At 30.9% G+C, this 18,084-nt stretch overlaps 2 protein-coding genes and 1 non-coding gene across 3 annotated transcripts; 1 reads left to right on the plus strand and 2 right to left on the minus strand.

Annotated features, from left to right (window-relative positions):
• Positions 1-2,202: 2,202 nt before the first annotated feature.
• LOC114408246 (probable indole-3-pyruvate monooxygenase YUCCA10) lies at positions 2,203-4,867 on the minus strand. Its single transcript, XM_028371305.1, has 4 exons — positions 4,106-4,867; positions 2,990-3,223; positions 2,766-2,891; positions 2,203-2,634 (listed from the first exon to the last, which is right to left on the minus strand). Exons 1-4 carry the CDS (start codon positions 4,820-4,822, stop codon positions 2,407-2,409), a joined length of 1,305 nt encoding a protein of 434 aa, XP_028227106.1. The 5' UTR covers positions 4,823-4,867; the 3' UTR covers positions 2,203-2,406.
• Positions 4,868-13,378: 8,511 nt separating this feature from the next.
• TRNAQ-UUG lies at positions 13,379-13,450 on the plus strand. Its single transcript has one exon. It is a non-coding gene; the product is annotated as a tRNA-Gln (tRNA).
• Positions 13,451-14,315: 865 nt separating this feature from the next.
• LOC114410360 (F-box protein SKP2B-like) lies at positions 14,316-17,845 on the minus strand. The gene is made up of 5 exons (XM_028374283.1): positions 17,703-17,845; positions 16,825-17,122; positions 15,660-16,008; positions 15,442-15,583; positions 14,316-15,016 (listed from the first exon to the last, which is right to left on the minus strand). The coding sequence occupies exons 2-5, from the start codon at positions 17,082-17,084 to the stop codon at positions 14,652-14,654; spliced, it is 1,116 nt and encodes a 371-aa protein (XP_028230084.1). The 5' UTR covers positions 17,085-17,122; positions 17,703-17,845; the 3' UTR covers positions 14,316-14,651.
• Positions 17,846-18,084: the final 239 nt, after the last annotated feature.

Consider the following 18,084-nt stretch of genomic DNA (forward strand, 5'->3'; position numbering starts at 1 on the left):
ATAATCAAGGTTACAGAGAATGTGGTGTCATTCGATCATTCTTGTCTTTCAAACAGGATGTAGCTTTTGTTGGTGATCGACTCTACAACTACCTGAAATTACACTTATGACTTAAACCATTAATAAATTTCCTTTTCAGCATTTTTCTTTTAATTTATTAATTTTAAAATTAATTACAGGCAGCTTTTCGAAAGTTTCGTGCTTTAATCTTTTGTACTATATAGCATTGTTGTTCTCATAATTGGTGATAAATGCTAGGGACATATTTGGGCTATTAAAATTGTCGTATAATTAATTGAGCTTGTATATATGGTTCAAAGGTTAGTTTTCAAAAAAGTGGCTTAGTGGGTGAAAACATTGTCGATGGGTGGTTGATTGAGGCTTCAAAAGCTCTAAATTGTAAGGTGGATTCATTAATTTTTAAATATCTTTGATTACTTATCAAGGCATACCAAAAACAAAAAAACAAAAAAAGACTACTACTTGACAACCCATGGATGTTGTATTATTATCGTGGAATAATAAATATATCACTCTAGATAGAAGAGTAGATTTGCTAAAATTAGTCATCTCTTTAATTTGATGTACTTTATTGCTTTCAAGGCTCCAAATCTAAAAGTATTATCTCTTTACTTTATTTCCTACAGTATTTTGAAATGATTCTAGAGGTGAAGGTTATTTCCCACAAAAACAATCTTATTGGGATAAATGTGGTAGAAGATTTTCTTGCGGCTGCATCTACTTTCTTAAATTGCAAATTAGTGCCATTCCATTAAACTTTCTTAACATACGACCGGGTGGAGCTAATATAAGGTACATATGTACACGTAGAAATCAGTCGCCATAGGCTATTCAAGAAAAGGTTAGCTGCTTGGAAAGGTAAACATGCCCATCTTTTACAATTGATTCGCTTGTACTTATAATATATTCTAAAATATCAATTCACTGTATCTTTAATTAAGTATTTTGTCGAATTATTAATATTTTTCTTGTATATATATATAAAGTACCTTCTCCACCCTGTCGGTGGATTTTGAGGGAATATAACACACAAAACTCTGTTTCTCAATATTTAATATAATTGTGTAATTAAGATGAGAACATACTTTTAATTAAGTTGAAATAATTTTGTATCAATTTATCTGAAAATTCAATCGATGGTTATAAATAACATTTTAAAATTATTTATTAACATTTTCATATAATATTGATCAAATATAAAATTTAGAATGAAGTGTTTCCAATAATATTATCTATTGTGTTTTCAATGACTCCTTTCATTCTTAATATTGAAGGATACCTTAGAAAAAATAAAATAAAATGAGATTGATATAATTAAATGATGTTTAATTAATTTTTTTAGTAAACATCAAAATAGTTTTCTTTTCTTTTGATTATATTTGAGATCGTAAAGTACTTAACTAATTCTCTCCAAATTTTAACAATAGAACGTACGTTGTTTAATTAAGGAAAATCATGATACATGAACGCCAGCAATTGTTTTGTGTTTTCTAACAATCACATCATCAGGTAATAATTTTAATTATAGGTGTGCATTTACGTGTGGCGCTATTGCTATGAATGGTTGGATTTTGATATTGTTCTTACTCTCGATATTTAAAGAACAATTATGTGTTGATGGAGTTGTTGCCGAGGGGTTGAGCGCAGTTTGAGAAGCGCTCTTTATGTAGCTAGGAAATGGATTCAAATGCTGATGACACTATTGAAGAAGTAAAGGCAAAAAAATTAAGGGTATTAAAAACAATTTTTAAAAATTCTGAACTGGTTTTCGAGGTGAAGGATATTTCCCATAAAAAATCTTACTGGGATAAATGTGGTAGAAGATTTTCTTGCAGCTGCATCTACTTTCTTAAATTTGTAATATTAGGGCCATTCCATTTAACTGTCTTAGCTTACCGCCAGCTGGAACAAATATAAGGTAGATATGTACACGTAGAAACAAGTCGTCATAAGTCATTTAAGAAAAGGTTAGCAGCTTGAAAAGGTAAATAATTGTGCATATATGCGAGGTCGTAAATTTTATTAAACTGTGTTAATTATCTATAAGAATAAGAAGAAATTTGAGCAAGTAGCAGTAAAAAACATAGGCATTGAAATACAAAAAGGATTGTAAATATATTATTTATCAACTTCTACATTCTGTATATTTCTTTCTTCTATTTAATTAGAACGAGACATAGCTGATCACCAAATAAAAAACATATATGGGTCATGTAATCCCATACTTCATAACTTAACCACACTCAAGATCCATCGACAGGAAAAGTACTTCAGCAGCTATGTCTTTTATACTAAGAACTCATTACTTAACCACACACAAACAAACGTAAAACTCATTACTTAACCATACTTGTACTACAGCATTTATTTTATTTTTGTGTGTGCTTATTTTCCTAAGAGTTTGAGGGAAGCAAAATTGTCCTCTTCATCACCGGGTAAGTTCCTTGCATTCAGAGTCTTTTTTATGTCATCAGCAATACGCTGGGCATCAAAAGCAATGCCATCTAATCCCCTTCTTGAAAATCCAGCGCAGTAGATACCGTTGTTTCCCTTCCAGTGATTTGGAAAACTTGGTTTTGGCATTCCATTCTCATTGAACAGCCCTCTGTAATCCTGCATGGACACAACCAAGTCACACAAACAACAGTTAGGGCATGTCTCAGGCACGTTCTGAAATCAACAATTGAACTTATTGGGACATAAATAGTTATATGCTCCTATGAAAAACATATGTTATGATGCACCTTAAGCCACTTCAGCACAGTGCTATTGTATCCAGTAGCAAAGATGATGACATCAAATTGACCATTTTGTCCATCCTCAAACTCAACCATCTTGTCCTTTTTGATGCTTGAAATAGCAGGGAAAACCTGAATACAAAAAGTGACAACCAAATCAATAGTATAAGGAATTAATATGAAATAAACGGTATTTTCAGATATATGATCAAGTGAGTCCATATAGCTACCTTTACTTCGCCTTTCTTAATCCTACTAACGCAACCCACATCAATGGTAGGGGTAGTTCCACCCTTTATCTTCAGAAAGAAGGGTCCATCCTTTGGCCTGACCAAGCCATACTCGGACATGTCTCCATACTTCAGTTTGCTCATGAGCAACATAAGCTTGTCCACCTTCTCCATTTTGAAGTATTTCAGCAAGGACATTCCCACGAAAACCATTTCTTTGGTAAAATAATGAACCTATACAAAGAGAGATGTATAAAATTTAGATCTATAAAATTCTGAAAGCCCTTTTGAAGCATGCATATCGCCAACATATAATAGGAAAACAAACATGGATGGCCAACATAATTTTCATTCATTTGTTTATTCACACAATTACCATTAAAATAATTTCAAAGCAAAAATACCCATCTTAATTTTTTAAAAATATTTTTGTCTCAAAATACAGAAACAAAAAACATGGCATATAATTTTTTTTCATTTATTTGTTTATTCCACCAATCTCCTCTTTCAAAACAACCCTGTTCGAAGCCATCCTCATTTATCTATTCAAAAAATTATCATTAAAATAATTTCAAAGCAAAAATACTCATTTTAATTTTTTTTAAATATTTTAATCTCAAACATATAAAAACAAATAATATGGCATATATTTTTGTTTTTTATTTTTTATTTCTCACATATCTCCTCTTTTAGAAACAATCATGTTCAAAGCAATCCTCATTTATTTATTCACAAAATTATCATTAAAATAATTTCAAAGCAAAAATAATCATTTTAATTTTTTAAAATATTTTAGTCTAAAGCATACAAAAAAAAACATGGTATATAATTTTGTTTTTCATTTATTTTATTTTTTGTTTCCCACGAATCTCCTCTTTTAGAAACAATTAGGTTCTTAACAATTCTCATTAATTTATTCACAAAATTATCATTAAATAATTTCAAAGCAAAAATACCCATCTTAATTTTCTTTAAAAAGTATTTTAGTATCCGGTTGGACTAAAAAAGTATCATCCTTTACATTTTTTTAAGATTAATTTACACGACTTTTTATATATTTTGTCTTGTAATAAGCAGAATCCACGTAAAGGGCATGTAGAGAGAAAAAAGACTTACAGGGCCCCTAATAACAATAGAGGTATTTGCACCCCAAGTTGAGAGATCATAAGCTATCTCCATGCCAGAGTTGCCACTGCCAACAACAAGGACATTTTTTCCATACAGGTGTCTTCCATTCAGGTACTGGCTGCAATGCATGTGTTCCCCTTCAAACCCTTCAAGCCCTTCAATCTGGGGCACATACCCTTCATCATTCTCCCCAGTTGCAACCACCAGATAGTCTGCCACATAAACCTCATCAGCATTTGTTGTTGTGTCCTTCACAACAACCCTCCATTTCCCATTGTTTTCTTCATCCACAGAAGCAGATTCCACATTCCGGGTATACCGGATGGAAATCTTAAAACGGGTGACATAGTTGTCCAAGTAACGTAAAAAGTCAACCCTAGGGACAAAGGTAGGAAAATCTAGAGGAAAGGGCATATGAGGGAGATTGCAAAAATCTTTGCCTAAGTGAAGTTTCAAGCGGTCATAAGTCCTTTTCCTCCAAAGAGATGCATGACAATCATGTCTTTCTAAAACAACGTTGGGGATGGAATATTTGTTAAGGCATGCAGCGGTTGCTAAGCCAGCAGGGCCAGCACCCACAATCACAACAGGAACTTCAATTTCCATGGTTTGGTTTTGGTGTTTTGGTTTCAAATTGGTAATGCAGTGGCTTTGGTGGTTTTCTTCTCTTTGCTGGGTGCTGCTTTTATAAGCCTGGCTATTCATAACCTGGTTTGGTTGGCAGTGTTGCTGAGTTGCCAACTCACCAACCAGAGTGATGAATCTATTTAATTTTTAGTTTTACTTTTTTTACAATCAATCTATATATTTGTCAAAAAGCATGAGTCAAATAGAAAATTCAATTAAAGGTGTAGGTTTTTGTCTATGCTGATGTGTTCAATTTTACTCAATTTTAAGAGATTAATTATACTCTGAAAATAATTCACAATAAAAGGAATAGAATTAATTATTTCAATTACTTTTGGTCAAAAATAGATTTTTTTTCATTGTCTAGCATTTACAGCAGGAGAGAGCTCTATATATAAACGTGTAGAGCTAGCCAAGAAAAGAAATTTTACTTTGGACATCAAAAAAAATTCCAATACATCTGGCAGTTTGATGATGGTTAACCTTTTATTAGTTTTTAGTTTTTGTTTTTGGATTATTTACAACTAACTTATTTGTTAGCCGTTCTCAAGTTTCTTCCTGGGAAAAAAGTTACGCCAACACACCCGAGTTTAATTTTTTCCTAATATCCTTCTTTTTTCTACTCTTACATTCACTTCTTTAATTATATGAAATATATTACATTGGTATCTCATAAATATTATACTAAAATTGCTAACCAAAAACACATTACACACCATGTACTTTTATAAAAAAAAATTGTTGTAAACAATAAAAAGCATATACAGTGATGTATAATCTAAAAAATAATTTAGATAAAGTTATCATTATTAATTAGTGTTTACTTGAATTAATGGGAAAAATCTCATGATATGTGTTCAAAATAAGACAATAAATGAGCATAGATCTTTTTGGGTAATAAAATGATTGTAGTAATAAACTATTGTCATTAAATAAATAAATAAAAATATTTAATTTGAGTGATCAAATGAAATTGTGTGAAAAATTAAAGAAACGTTATCATTTTTAATCAAGTATTTGACTATCCATTTTTTACCCATTTCAAAGCCTTTGATTTTTTTAAAAATATATATTTTATTTTATTTTGATTTTTAGTATTTAAAAATAATAAATATATGTCTATTTTAAAAATTCAAATGTTTATAAAAAATTAATAAATCAAATGTAAATATAAACTTCATTTTCTAACCTAATTTAAGTCGATATTGAATTAATTAACTCAGTTGGATTAGTTTAATAATTTTTAAAATATTAAATTATTAACTCAGATAAATTTTGTCTCTGAAAAAAATATTTTTAATATATACAACTAAGAATCTAACGTTAATTAGTATATCGTTTTTACACTAATTATTATAGTTAAGAAACCTAACTAATTATTTGTCAACTTTGTTGATAAGTTCAATCCAAAGAGTAAAATTTGTTGTATAATTATGATTTCTCTTATTGATTTTATATATTAAATAAAAACAAAGTCTCGCTTCCAACTTTAACCTTGGGTGTCAGTGTCAGCAAGTAGTATTGGTGTACATAAATTGTTTTTATTAAAAATCATATTAAATGTTCATAAAAATTACAGTCAAAATACTTTAATATTATTTTTTTGGTGAAAATAATTAATTTTAATTTGATAATTAGTACTTTAATTTGATACTTTTTATGCAAGGCCACAACTATATTTTACAAGAAGCCATCTTTCTTCAATTAGATAAAATTATTATAAACCAACACTTATATATTTAAAACTTAAACTTATATATTGGTTGAGTTAAAATAATCTTAGATTAATTTGTCCGCATCCTCAGTCGGTGGTCATAACAAAGATTTTTAAATTATTTATTAACACTTACATATATTTAATATTAAAAATACTAATAAATATCCTTATAATATTGATTAAATATAAAATTAAAAACATTATTAATATACTTTGACTGCATTTTAAAAAATTATTAATTTTATAATCAATATTTTTTAATATATTCATTAAGACAATCTTGTATAAAATAGTGACATTAATTTTATAATGTATTTGTTGAATATTTATAAAAGAAAGAAATAAATATAATAAAATAAATAATGTAATAAAGAAAAGAATAATATTATAAAAAATTAATTTACATACATTAACCATCATGTACATATACCGAGATTATTAAATGTTATTTTATTTTTTAAAAACATAATTATAATAATTTGAATTAATTAATAATTTAAATATTATATGTATTATTAATTTGATAATCAGTATTTTTTTAATATATACATTAATATTATATGTAGGTGAAAAAGATTATCGTTACGGTTTGGATGTAAAACTTTCGCGTCATTTAGGGATTGCATCCCGGCCACCTTGTATAGTTTAGTAAATCCCACATTGCGGTCTGCATGCTATCTTGTTCGCAAAGACAGACACGTAGGTTTGAGAGCAATTAAACAAAGTTAGAAATATATATGTCAGTCCAAAAATGTCTATCTAACTCATGGGGCTTTGGTTTTTATTTTCATTCTTTTGAGTATCGGTTATCTTTTTCCTTCATTACTTTCTGAGTCTGAGTATGGGTGGCCAAGTTGCATCAAGTAACGGTTGAAGGATTCAGGGATCAAAGTTGAGTTACCGATTAGGATCAACAGTGGGAACACGCAGGCAGGATTCGTATTTTTCTTCCTTTTAAAAATCACTGTAATAAATGCCCTGATTTTACTAAACTTTTCACAAAACGTTACAACAAACAATTTAAAGTAAGTCAAAAGTATATCACAAATCATGCATAAATGAATTAACCTTCATAGTTATCGTACTCGTGGCACGGATATAATATGCCATTTGGGTCCGGGTGTCTCATTCAATTTTATATATATATATATATATATATATGAATAGTTTAGATTTTATGTTATTTAAAAAAAAACTCTCAACTTATTTATTTTAATTTTGATGATGAAGTCTTATAATCAGTATTTATTTTAAACATTCTCGGATAAAAAATAAAAATAAAAGGGTTGTTTTCCACTGATTTTCTGGCAAACTCAAAAAGCCTGACAATAAATGACCACTAATATTATGAGACCGGTAAAAACAAATGGTTGGTCACAACATTGTCATAACAATCTATGCAGCTTCTTGTGACTGCTGCCAGAAAAAGAATCGCTAGTAGTTTAATTAAAACAACCATATGTCAGTGACTAGTTTCAAAACAATCTCACTTTTTTTCAATATAAAAATAGTCTCACTTTTGTAAATATATAGTTTACAAAAGAGCGCCAAATTTGTCAATCACCCAAAGAAAATATTTAGATTTCTCAAGGTTAGGATCAGTTCTAACGATCATTGATGAAATTGAATTAATCGTGTAGATTTGAATCACTTGTTGTTAATGTTTTTCTTTGATTGGTTACCATATAGTTTACTTGTGCTTTGGCTTTGTATATATTGCAATATAAATTGCTAACGAGGCCAGATGTAAATTAGGAATCACATGTTTCAGACATCTTAATTGGGATAGGATAGGATTCATGAGCATTCTTATAATTGACATCTAGAACTTAATGTTTCTCTTCAATTAAAATCCACCCAAAGGAGTTAGGGTTCTAAATAAATCAGAAAAAGAATTATTCCTAGCAATTGAGTTAGACCTATGTATTCTTGTAAACTTGAATGATAATTAGATGAGATTGACCATAAAGTGAAGGATGATGAGATTAGATTATGAAGGTATGAAAAAGATAGTGAACTTTGCTAGGGTTTTAGAGAAGGGCAAGGCGAGGAAAGGGGTTTCTAATCAAGAAGAAGATTTCTTACAATATTAGCACGAAGAAGGTGAAGGAGGGTGGGGGGATGCACGACAGAGGTGATCACAAGGTTGTATAAGGATAAATTACTAAAACTTGTAAGAAGATGAGGTTTTATTCATGAAAATACTAACACTTATTGGTGTTCATCAATTCAAATCAACTCAACAAATTCGATAATTCAAACCGAACCAATTAAATTAATTTGGATTTTTTTCTGTTCAAATTCAATCCAAACCAAATGAATTAAAAATCAATGTTGATTGGTTCAGGTATCAAGTTTACATTTTCCAAACCTGAACAAACCTTAACTAAACCAACTAGATTTCTATTATTATTTATATTATATTTGTTAATGCTTGTAACAATGTAACTCATTGTTGTGTCATTTTGATTGTGTTTCATTATAAATGTGTTGCTTACATTATTTTATGACATCATTATTTGTGAATTTTGGCTTTTATTTTTTTCAAAAACATATTTTTAAAAAAAATTAGAAATTTGATGACCCAAATCAAATCAACTTGTTCTTCATAAGGTTGGTTTAGGTTAGGCCAAAAAAACTTTCATAAATCCAAACCTAACCAAATCAATGAAAATCAATTTGTTTTGATTTCATTTTCCCCAAAATTTAAACCAAACCGACCCTTGAACATTATTATACGTGAGTATGGACAATGATTTGTTGTAGGATGTTCCAAAAGAGAAGCAAGGAGGGAGTGAAAATGCATATGGTTTTGTGATTCCTATTTAAGATGGAAAACTATTAAGTTGAGTGGAGCCTTGATGCAACACTTTGGTGGTGAATGTATTAGGGAAAATGGTGAGTTTTCATGCTATTGAGGTAAAACTACAAATAAGTTGGACAAAGAATTGCAAAATTCAAATAATTGATTTACAATCAACTAGTTTTTAGTAGTGAGGACGATTATAAATTTGTCTTGTTTGAAGGTCTATGGATGGTGGTGGATCATTATCTTATTATCCAAGGATGGAAATTGTTCTATTTAATGAATGCAAAAAAAAAAAAAAATCTTGCAAAGTGACAATGTGGATTTAAATTCAAAAACTTCTTATTGGGTTCTATAATGAAAATCTCCTCAAAAGGGTGGGTATGACTACTTTAGGCAATTTTTTAAAGTTGATCATTTGACTTTCGTACATTCTCATGGCAAATTTGTACTTATATGTGTCATATTTGACCTCGATAAACCTTTGGAGACATATTTTTGTCCAAGGATTACCATTACAACTTTAGTATGAAGGGTTACATACAATTTGCTTTTGTGGGGGTTGCTTCGTTCACTAAAAGGATCAATGAATTGTTTTAGGGGAGAAATAAGGAAAAACCATGTGGAGGAATGTACGAAGGCCAATGAGGTAGTGGTGCAAGAGCATACATCAAGTCAAGGTAATGGTAAGGTTGAAGTAAGCCCTAGTTATTCCTCAAGACCAATTATTGAGCAACAAGATTAATTATGTGTTAAATGAGGAATGCATTATGATAAATGCGAAATTTAGATTTAATGGATATTCAATTTTGATTAAGAATGATTAAAATTTCTCTATTTTATTGTTATTTTTAATGAAATAATGAGAATTTTAATATTATTTTAATTTTTTACCAGCAGGATTCAAAAGAAGGAAATTACAAGTGCTTTTGAGGAAAAATTGATGCAAAAACTTGAAGAAAAAACCTTGAAGAAAAAGTTAAATATTGGACCAGCACAACCTTAACGCGAAAAAGGCCCAAGAAGAAGCTCAAAGGCACGTGATCACCGTCATACTCACTAAACCCAAAAGGCCTGTTTATCACGAGGTCGCGTGAATTTTAAGCTATCTGCCTATAAAATGAGTAAGACGCAAAGGAAAAAGACACACTGAGACTCAAAGCTCTCTAATAAATACATCCAAAGCATGAGTATTTCAGATAGGGAAAACTCTCTTACTATATCCATTATCTCCTTCTCCTCCTCTATCCATCCCTCTTCTTTTATTCTCATCAATCCCTAAATGTAAAGTCTCTCATGACTTTGAGAGGCTAAACTCTCATTGTTGGAAGCCTGACAGGGCAACCTCTTGCAATGTAACTCTTTATTACTATCTATTTAATGCAATTCTGGTTTTTATTGTTCTTTTTTGTACTTTATTGTTTCTAAAGAATTGGGAAAGAACATCTAAATGAAATCATTGCTAGGAATCGAGCGATGTTTGTTTAGCCTATTTCATGCATCTTATTCTTAATGTGATTTACTATTTTATCTTTGCAAAGAAATTTGGAAGAGAAAATAGATAAATTAGGTTCTTCATGCGGGGAAACAAAGATAGAGTACCATAGTAGATATGGGTCAAAACTGAGATAATATTAGATAGAGAAAAATTATTAAAGTTGCATCACATGTAATTTTGGCATGTTAGGTCCCAACATATTTTAAATTCTGAATTTATCTTTAAGCATTCAAATGTATTATCATTATCTTTATCTTCTACTTTTCTTATCTTTTACCTTAAAATCTTTTATCTATTTTATCTTCTACTTTTTTATCTTTAAATCTCTTATCTCTTTAAATTTTTATCTTATCTCCTACCTCTCTTTATCTTCTATTTTAAATTTCTTATCATTCTTATCCTTTACTTTCTTTAAATTTTACATCTACAATTCCTTATCTTTTTTACTCTTCTCTTGCTTAAAAATTGGTATATACACCAACTCAAGTACAAACAAAGTCCTTATGGATTTGACACTCGGACTTTCGAGTAATTTTACTAGTTGTGACAATTTAATGCACTTGCCAATGAGTTGACATAGTACCTATGTGCCCTGGATGATTGTTTGCAAGTTTAGCAAAAATAAAAACAAGAAAATCCCAAAAAGGAAGTTAGCAACATCATTTCACATGCAATTGTCAAGAACATTGTTGGAAGCGATGAGTGTTTAATTTGATTGTAAGATAGGATCATGACAGATTCAGAAGTGAATAAGTCAAAGGAGTACGTCAGTAAGGTTAGGGCTGAGTCATTAAAGGTTAGAGAAATAGCCAATAAAGTTGAAGAAATGATGCCTAGGATCAACAATGTCATTGGTGATCATGTGGGGTCTACTCTTTTTCAAAATAAGGAATTAGTTACAAGTCAATAGGTACAAGTGTCATATGTTAGGAATCAAAGAGTTTGTAACTCATCGGGTGGTAAGAACCCTAACTTGCAAAAAATGGTGGGTCAAGCTAAGTGGTTCAACCTGTTAGCATGTCTCGCCTAACTTAGCAACCCAGTAGCCTATCGAGGAGCAGGGGCGAATTGGCCTGCCATGCCATTATGTATTTTTTTATTAAAAAGAAATATATGTAAATGTTATTAGGTGTTTAGGCTTAGGGTTTTCTCTATGTATTTTTTTTTTTATGTTTTTAGTGTTCTTCAAAATCAAAATAAACATTTTTTTATTGTTGTTAGTTTATTTTATAAACTCAATTCCTCTAATACTAAAAGGAAATTTTATATTCAAAAAAAATTTAGGCTAAGTTATTAATATATTTTAGGTTCTTTAGCTAAATTTGTAAATTTTAGTTAGTTTCATGAAATAAAAACAATTTTTTTTTCATTTTCAATAGGTCATCTCGACCCGACTTAATTTTGATAGACTGGTGGTAAGAAAGGCCATAATAGGTTGGGTTGGACACTTTGTCACCCTTAATCTTATGGATATCTTAGTTGCTAACTCTTATCCCTAGGATATAATTGATGATTTCAATTATGCTTTAGGCCAACATGATCAATTAGGATCATGTTCTTCTCAACCCCAAAAAGTGATATGGATTCATTCAAAATTATTATAGAAGGGAGAATTAATTGATATGGGCTTCTAGGGTGATTGTGTGACTTGAAAGAATGATAAATTACATAATTTAAAATATCTTCAGTGAGTGACAAAGGATAAATTGGTAAATTAAAATTATTTTAGTTTATATTTTAATTAAATTATACTTTGAATTTTTAAAGAATATTCTTTTATGGTGTTAATTGTTAGATTAGATGGACTAGACTATATATTATATACATAAGAATGGATTGAGAATATAATACCTGTATATCATAGAAGAAGAAGAAAGTGTAATTTATTCTATATTTTAATATGAGAGGATGATAATATAATATCAACATCTTTCAAGAAAGAGGGTGTAGTTTATTTTTGTGGTGCTTAATTTAAATGGATTAAATTGTATATTTTAACATAAAAAGGGAAGAAATGTAATATTTATAAGTGAATTCACTTAATAATTAAATACTAGGTTTCAATGCACAAATATTTTAACATTTACCAACAAATGATTGGTTGAATTGATGGTGGACTCAAGCCTTTTAGGATAACCAAATTTAAATCGGGCAAATTCATTTATTAGTACTAACATATAAAAAATTATTATTGATTAATAAAGAATATAATCATAGGCGCACAAAAATTACAATAACATTTCATATGAGTACTACGAAAAATGTTTTTTTTTAAAAAAAAAAATCTAATAATTGGGTGCAGGTCACCAGATAATTTATAGAGATGATTAGATGGAAACAATTACTTGAAACAATTAAAACAAATTCCTCTTAGTGTATGGATAGAGCTTTCAACATCTCTCAAAGTGATTTTCAGCATTTGTTTGTTCCTACATAAATTAATTTAATTGTGAACTTTTTTATAAAAGTTATTTATAATTCATTAATTTTAATATTTTAAAAATGATTAGCGATTTGGATTATTTACTTGTTTTATTTTGGTTTACTTACTACATAAAGGAAATAGATTTATTTTTTATAATAATAATCAGTGTCGCCAAGCCAACACAAACTGGTTCTATGGTGTAGTGGTTAGCACTCTGGACTTTGAATCCAGCGACCTGGGTTCGACTCCCGGTAGGACCTTTTTCTATTATTTTGTCCAAAATATTTGATTTTTAATGGTCAACCGTCAACATTCCGAAGCAGTGCTGAGCAGAAGGGGCTCTGATTTTATTATAATTTAAAAACAAATCAGCCCTTAATTTTCAACATTTTACTAATAGGTATGTAATAAAATGCCGCAAACCGTTAATCATCTCATGTTTTGTCTTTCCTTGAAAGAGTTTTCTGTATGCACGATTTTAGATTACTGATATACATGACTTTGTAAGTCATATTATGATATTAAATTTTAATAGTAAATATTTTGACACCCAAACCTTATTATACACTTAAAGAAAGTGATAAAATAGAAAAAAAAATATAAAAAATATCGGTAATATAATATGATAGAAAAAGAGAAATACGGAGAAATTGATGATTGAATAAATGTTTAAAAGAAGTGGGTATTAAAATATCATTGCTCAAATTTACCTTCCTTATTTTTTAAGTTAATTTTCCATGAGTTGTAGACCTTATTCCTTTCCATTTCAAGTCAATTTTCTGTGACTTATAGACCTACTGTAACAGCTCATAAACAGACATGAGATATCCTTATACTTTTCCGCATGCATATGACTTTCTTTTCTTCAACTTGTTTTATAAAAGAAAACAAAAGGAATAAAAATAAAAACAAAAATAAATCTTTCAATACCCTAAGACTTCTTTTTTTAACTCATCATTTTTTTCCAAAAGCTGAAATGTAAAATTAATTTTAACTTCTTGAAATCCAAAAGTTGAATCATTTTACTTCCTTTCTTTCCTATAAAATACTTATAGAAAAAATTATCTGGACTTTAGTCAAATGCTAATCCCACCTAAGTGTTCTGGAATTGAAGTGAGGCCGACGACACAAAATACCAAAATGTGCATATAAACTTCCCATAAAACCATACAAATTTAGAAGTCCATGTCTTTCCATAAACTCAAATAGCTTACTAGGTACAAGCCAGTTTTAGCATCCAAAATGTCTCGAGCTTTCACAATTCGGGGATTAAAACAAACCGAGTTTAAGACACAAAGTTGAAGAAAAGATGTACATATATGTACATCTTTTCTTCAACTAGATTCAAGTCTCTCTATTTGCAGGCATATATCTACCAGGGAGGGATTTCACTTTTTCACTTCTCTGAGCCCTTGAAAGGGCACATCCTCGAAGTGTGTTCAACATCAAAGCATGAGCTTCTTAATGAGCAGGATGAGGGAAAGTGGTGAATGCACGGTGTGCATGGACAGCACAGGCACAATGCACTGAAGTCAAGTTGAGGCAGCCACTCATGATGAGTGAGTGCCTCCCTGAGCATGTGTGAAGGGAAGGGAATGAGTCACAAACAGCTTGAACAGCAGATGGGGTGAGTGCAGTGCATTGGCTAATGTTCAAAGTCCTTAACCCATCTTCATCATTTCCTCCTTTCACAGATCCCCACATCCTGTTGTTCACCTTGCTGTGTGCCAAGGAATACATTGCCCTATCTGTGATGTTCTTGCAGTAGTACAGTCCTAGGGACCTCAGATGGGGGCATCTAGTTGCCAAAGCAATCACACTATCATCTGCAATATCAACATCCAATTTTAAAAGTGTACTCATCATTGAACCATGAAAGTGTTAAAACCAAATGGAGCAACTTTTATCATTTGCATAAAGCAAGAACTTCAAGGACCAAAAGAATATAGATTTTCAAACTGTGAAAAACTTTGTATTAAAAAGTAGATATTTCCTATTTGTCTTTCCTAAAAGATGGACCTCAATTCCAATTTATTCTTGAGTGAGTTTTTCTTACTCACATGTTTGTGACTTGTTAGTTTGTAAGATTTATTCTAACTAGTTCAATGGCATGTCTAAACAAATTCTGAGGGGCTTTCCATGTCAGTTTGGTAATATCATGAAAATCAGATATTGTAAAATGTCACAGGAAAAACAGTGAGTTTGGCTACAGAACTCCGGATTTAAACTACTGAAATTTTGAAGAAAATACCTGTTATACGGACACAGCCACACAAATCAACTATCCTAAGATCAGGACACCCGTATGCTAAAGTAGTTACTCCAACATCGCCAACATTATCGCACCATCCAAGGTTCAAAGATTGTAGCTGATTGCAGTATTGTCCAATAGCCTGCAGTTCATTTACTCAATGGGTTATAATTCTTATATGATTATGAAACCAACTAGTTTACCACAATCATTCATACCTGTAATGCAGTATCAGATGCAGCTCTAACACACCCACAAAGATTTAGAACTTTCAGTTTTCTGCAGAAACTGGCAAGGTAAGCCAGAGCATTGTCACTAAATGCTGAACAACCACTGATGTTGAGTTTTGTAAGATCACGACAACCAAGGGCAAGTTCATAGAGTGAATGATCAGTTAGCTTGAAACTTTTGCTGAGATCCAGAATCTGCAGTTCATGACAGCATTTTGCAATAGTCTCGACAGCATTATCCTCTAGTTGAGGCTTGTCTTGACGGAGGATTAGAGTTTGCAGTTTTACGAATTTCGGAACAAGAGATAGGACCAAGTTATTCATGCTCTTGCTACACCTGAAGAGAGATAAATTACAAAAACCTGTTATTACTACATTCCATTAAGTCCACAATAACTACAAGCACTTCAAATATCAGTACCTTTACCAACAAAGAATAATTACAATTTACAAACACTTCATGCCACTTAATCAAAATAAGTATATTCTGTAAAACCACTACTTTTATCAAGATATTCTGACCAGTGGCCAAAAATTGGAGACAAATGAAGGAATTTTAAGAAATAGATTTTACTTACCCAACAAAAAGTCATAATACCAAATTGACTTAAACTTAAAAGTAAAAACGGTTAGCCATGTTTTGCAAGGAGCATTAGAATTTTATTTTTAAAAAAAAAAAAAAACACTCAAGATTTTCATGTTAAAAAATCAACAAGAAGACACACAACTTTTGCATATTTTAATTCATATGGGGCAGAAAGAGATAGAGCTTAAACCTATAAGACACCTCTTAAATCGACTTAGAAGTGGAGAACACCTGTCGTCTATAAAATAAAATAAAAACTTAGGAAGTAAAACACCATTTTTTAACCCCATATATATTACATCACATTCTCAACAGAAAATCCCAGCTCATTCTTAAACAACTGAAAACATGCCAAGCAAAAGGGAACAAAGAAATCTTGATAAAAGCAAGAAAAAAAACACACTACTACTCTACCAGTATCACAAATTACAGCACGGCAAAATCAAATCACACAAACAAGCAAAAAGAACCAAGAAAACTTCCACCATAACAAAATCCCCAATTGGAGAGAAACAGAAAAGGAGCCTCAAGGCCAACACACATCCTCAAGAGAGGAAAACAATATACCATGAGAGTGATAAACGAGCAAGTCCAAAGTAAATAGCATCTCTCCATCCACGACAAACTCCAGAAGCTGTGATCACCGTCTGATCATCCACAAGGGACAGAATCTGCATCAAAAGCTCCACAGGAATGTCCTTCCACTCGGTGATCACCCCAACCTTCGAGTTCACCCCTTTCTCACCGTTCCCACTCCCAGCCACCATCATAAGTTTCTCAAAGCACAAGTTCAAGTCCTCAGCCCTCAGACTATCCTTGCCAACCATTTCACTTTCACCTCAACAAAAAACTTCAACTTTCCCACCTGTCACAAAAGGTAAAAGAAAATATACAAAGGATAAGGCATAGGGAGTCCTTGGATTTAAGGTATCGAAAAATAGAGCTTGTAGCAAAACGATAATCACCACAAACCAAGAAAAATCCAAGGTCCCCCAGAGGCAATTTGCAAAGAAAACAACAGAAAGATAAATACAATTATAAAGTAAAATAAAATAAAGGCCATAATCTTATTAGAGGGATTCAGCACATTACATAAATACCCGTCACTTGTTTCTCAATTACATGATTAAGACTTGACTGAAAGTCTCAAACTTTGCTTTCTAGGCTAAACAGAAAGATCAATTCATAGGAATGATGTCCCAAAAGGCCCCTTTTTTATAATAAAGTTTGTATAATTATATAGATTTGTCATAATATGAAATTAAAACCGAGAAATAAAATCATAAAAAGGGGAAGGAAGAAAGAAAAAACAATCAGAAACGAAACTGGGGTAAATTAAAATCAAAATCCAAACTTTTTTTTTTTTTTGTGATCAAAGACATGAAAACAGAAAACAAAAATACTACATGACTATGAATGTGATCAGAGAGGAACAAAGGCCATACCTTTGGCCCTTATGACGCCAATTTTTCTTATTTTTTTTTGTTCTAACAGAGAAGCTTGGTTGTGCTTCCCTGGAATTGAGTGTGGGAGGGGAAGCTCTAAAAAAGGAGGAAAGGGAGAGCCAGAGAAAGAGGCAAGCAATGTTAGGCTGCCACGTGTACGTATGATCAATGCGGCAGCGACAGGTTAAGTGGGTCCCAAGTAAAGTACTCCAATCTACTTTTTATCAAAATGGAGGTCAGCACCGGAGACTCCAGTAGTCTGGTTGAGAAAAAAAAAAGGAAAGAAATTTCTCAAATTATCTCTTTCTTTTAAATGAGACTTATTAAGTGATTCACCATATGCAAACTGATTTATTGGAGAATATGATGAACTATAACTTTT

The sequence above is a fragment of the Glycine soja genome, chromosome 4 (genome assembly GCF_004193775.1).
Source record: "Glycine soja cultivar W05 chromosome 4, ASM419377v2, whole genome shotgun sequence".
Classification (NCBI taxonomy): domain Eukaryota; kingdom Viridiplantae; phylum Streptophyta; class Magnoliopsida; order Fabales; family Fabaceae; genus Glycine; species Glycine soja.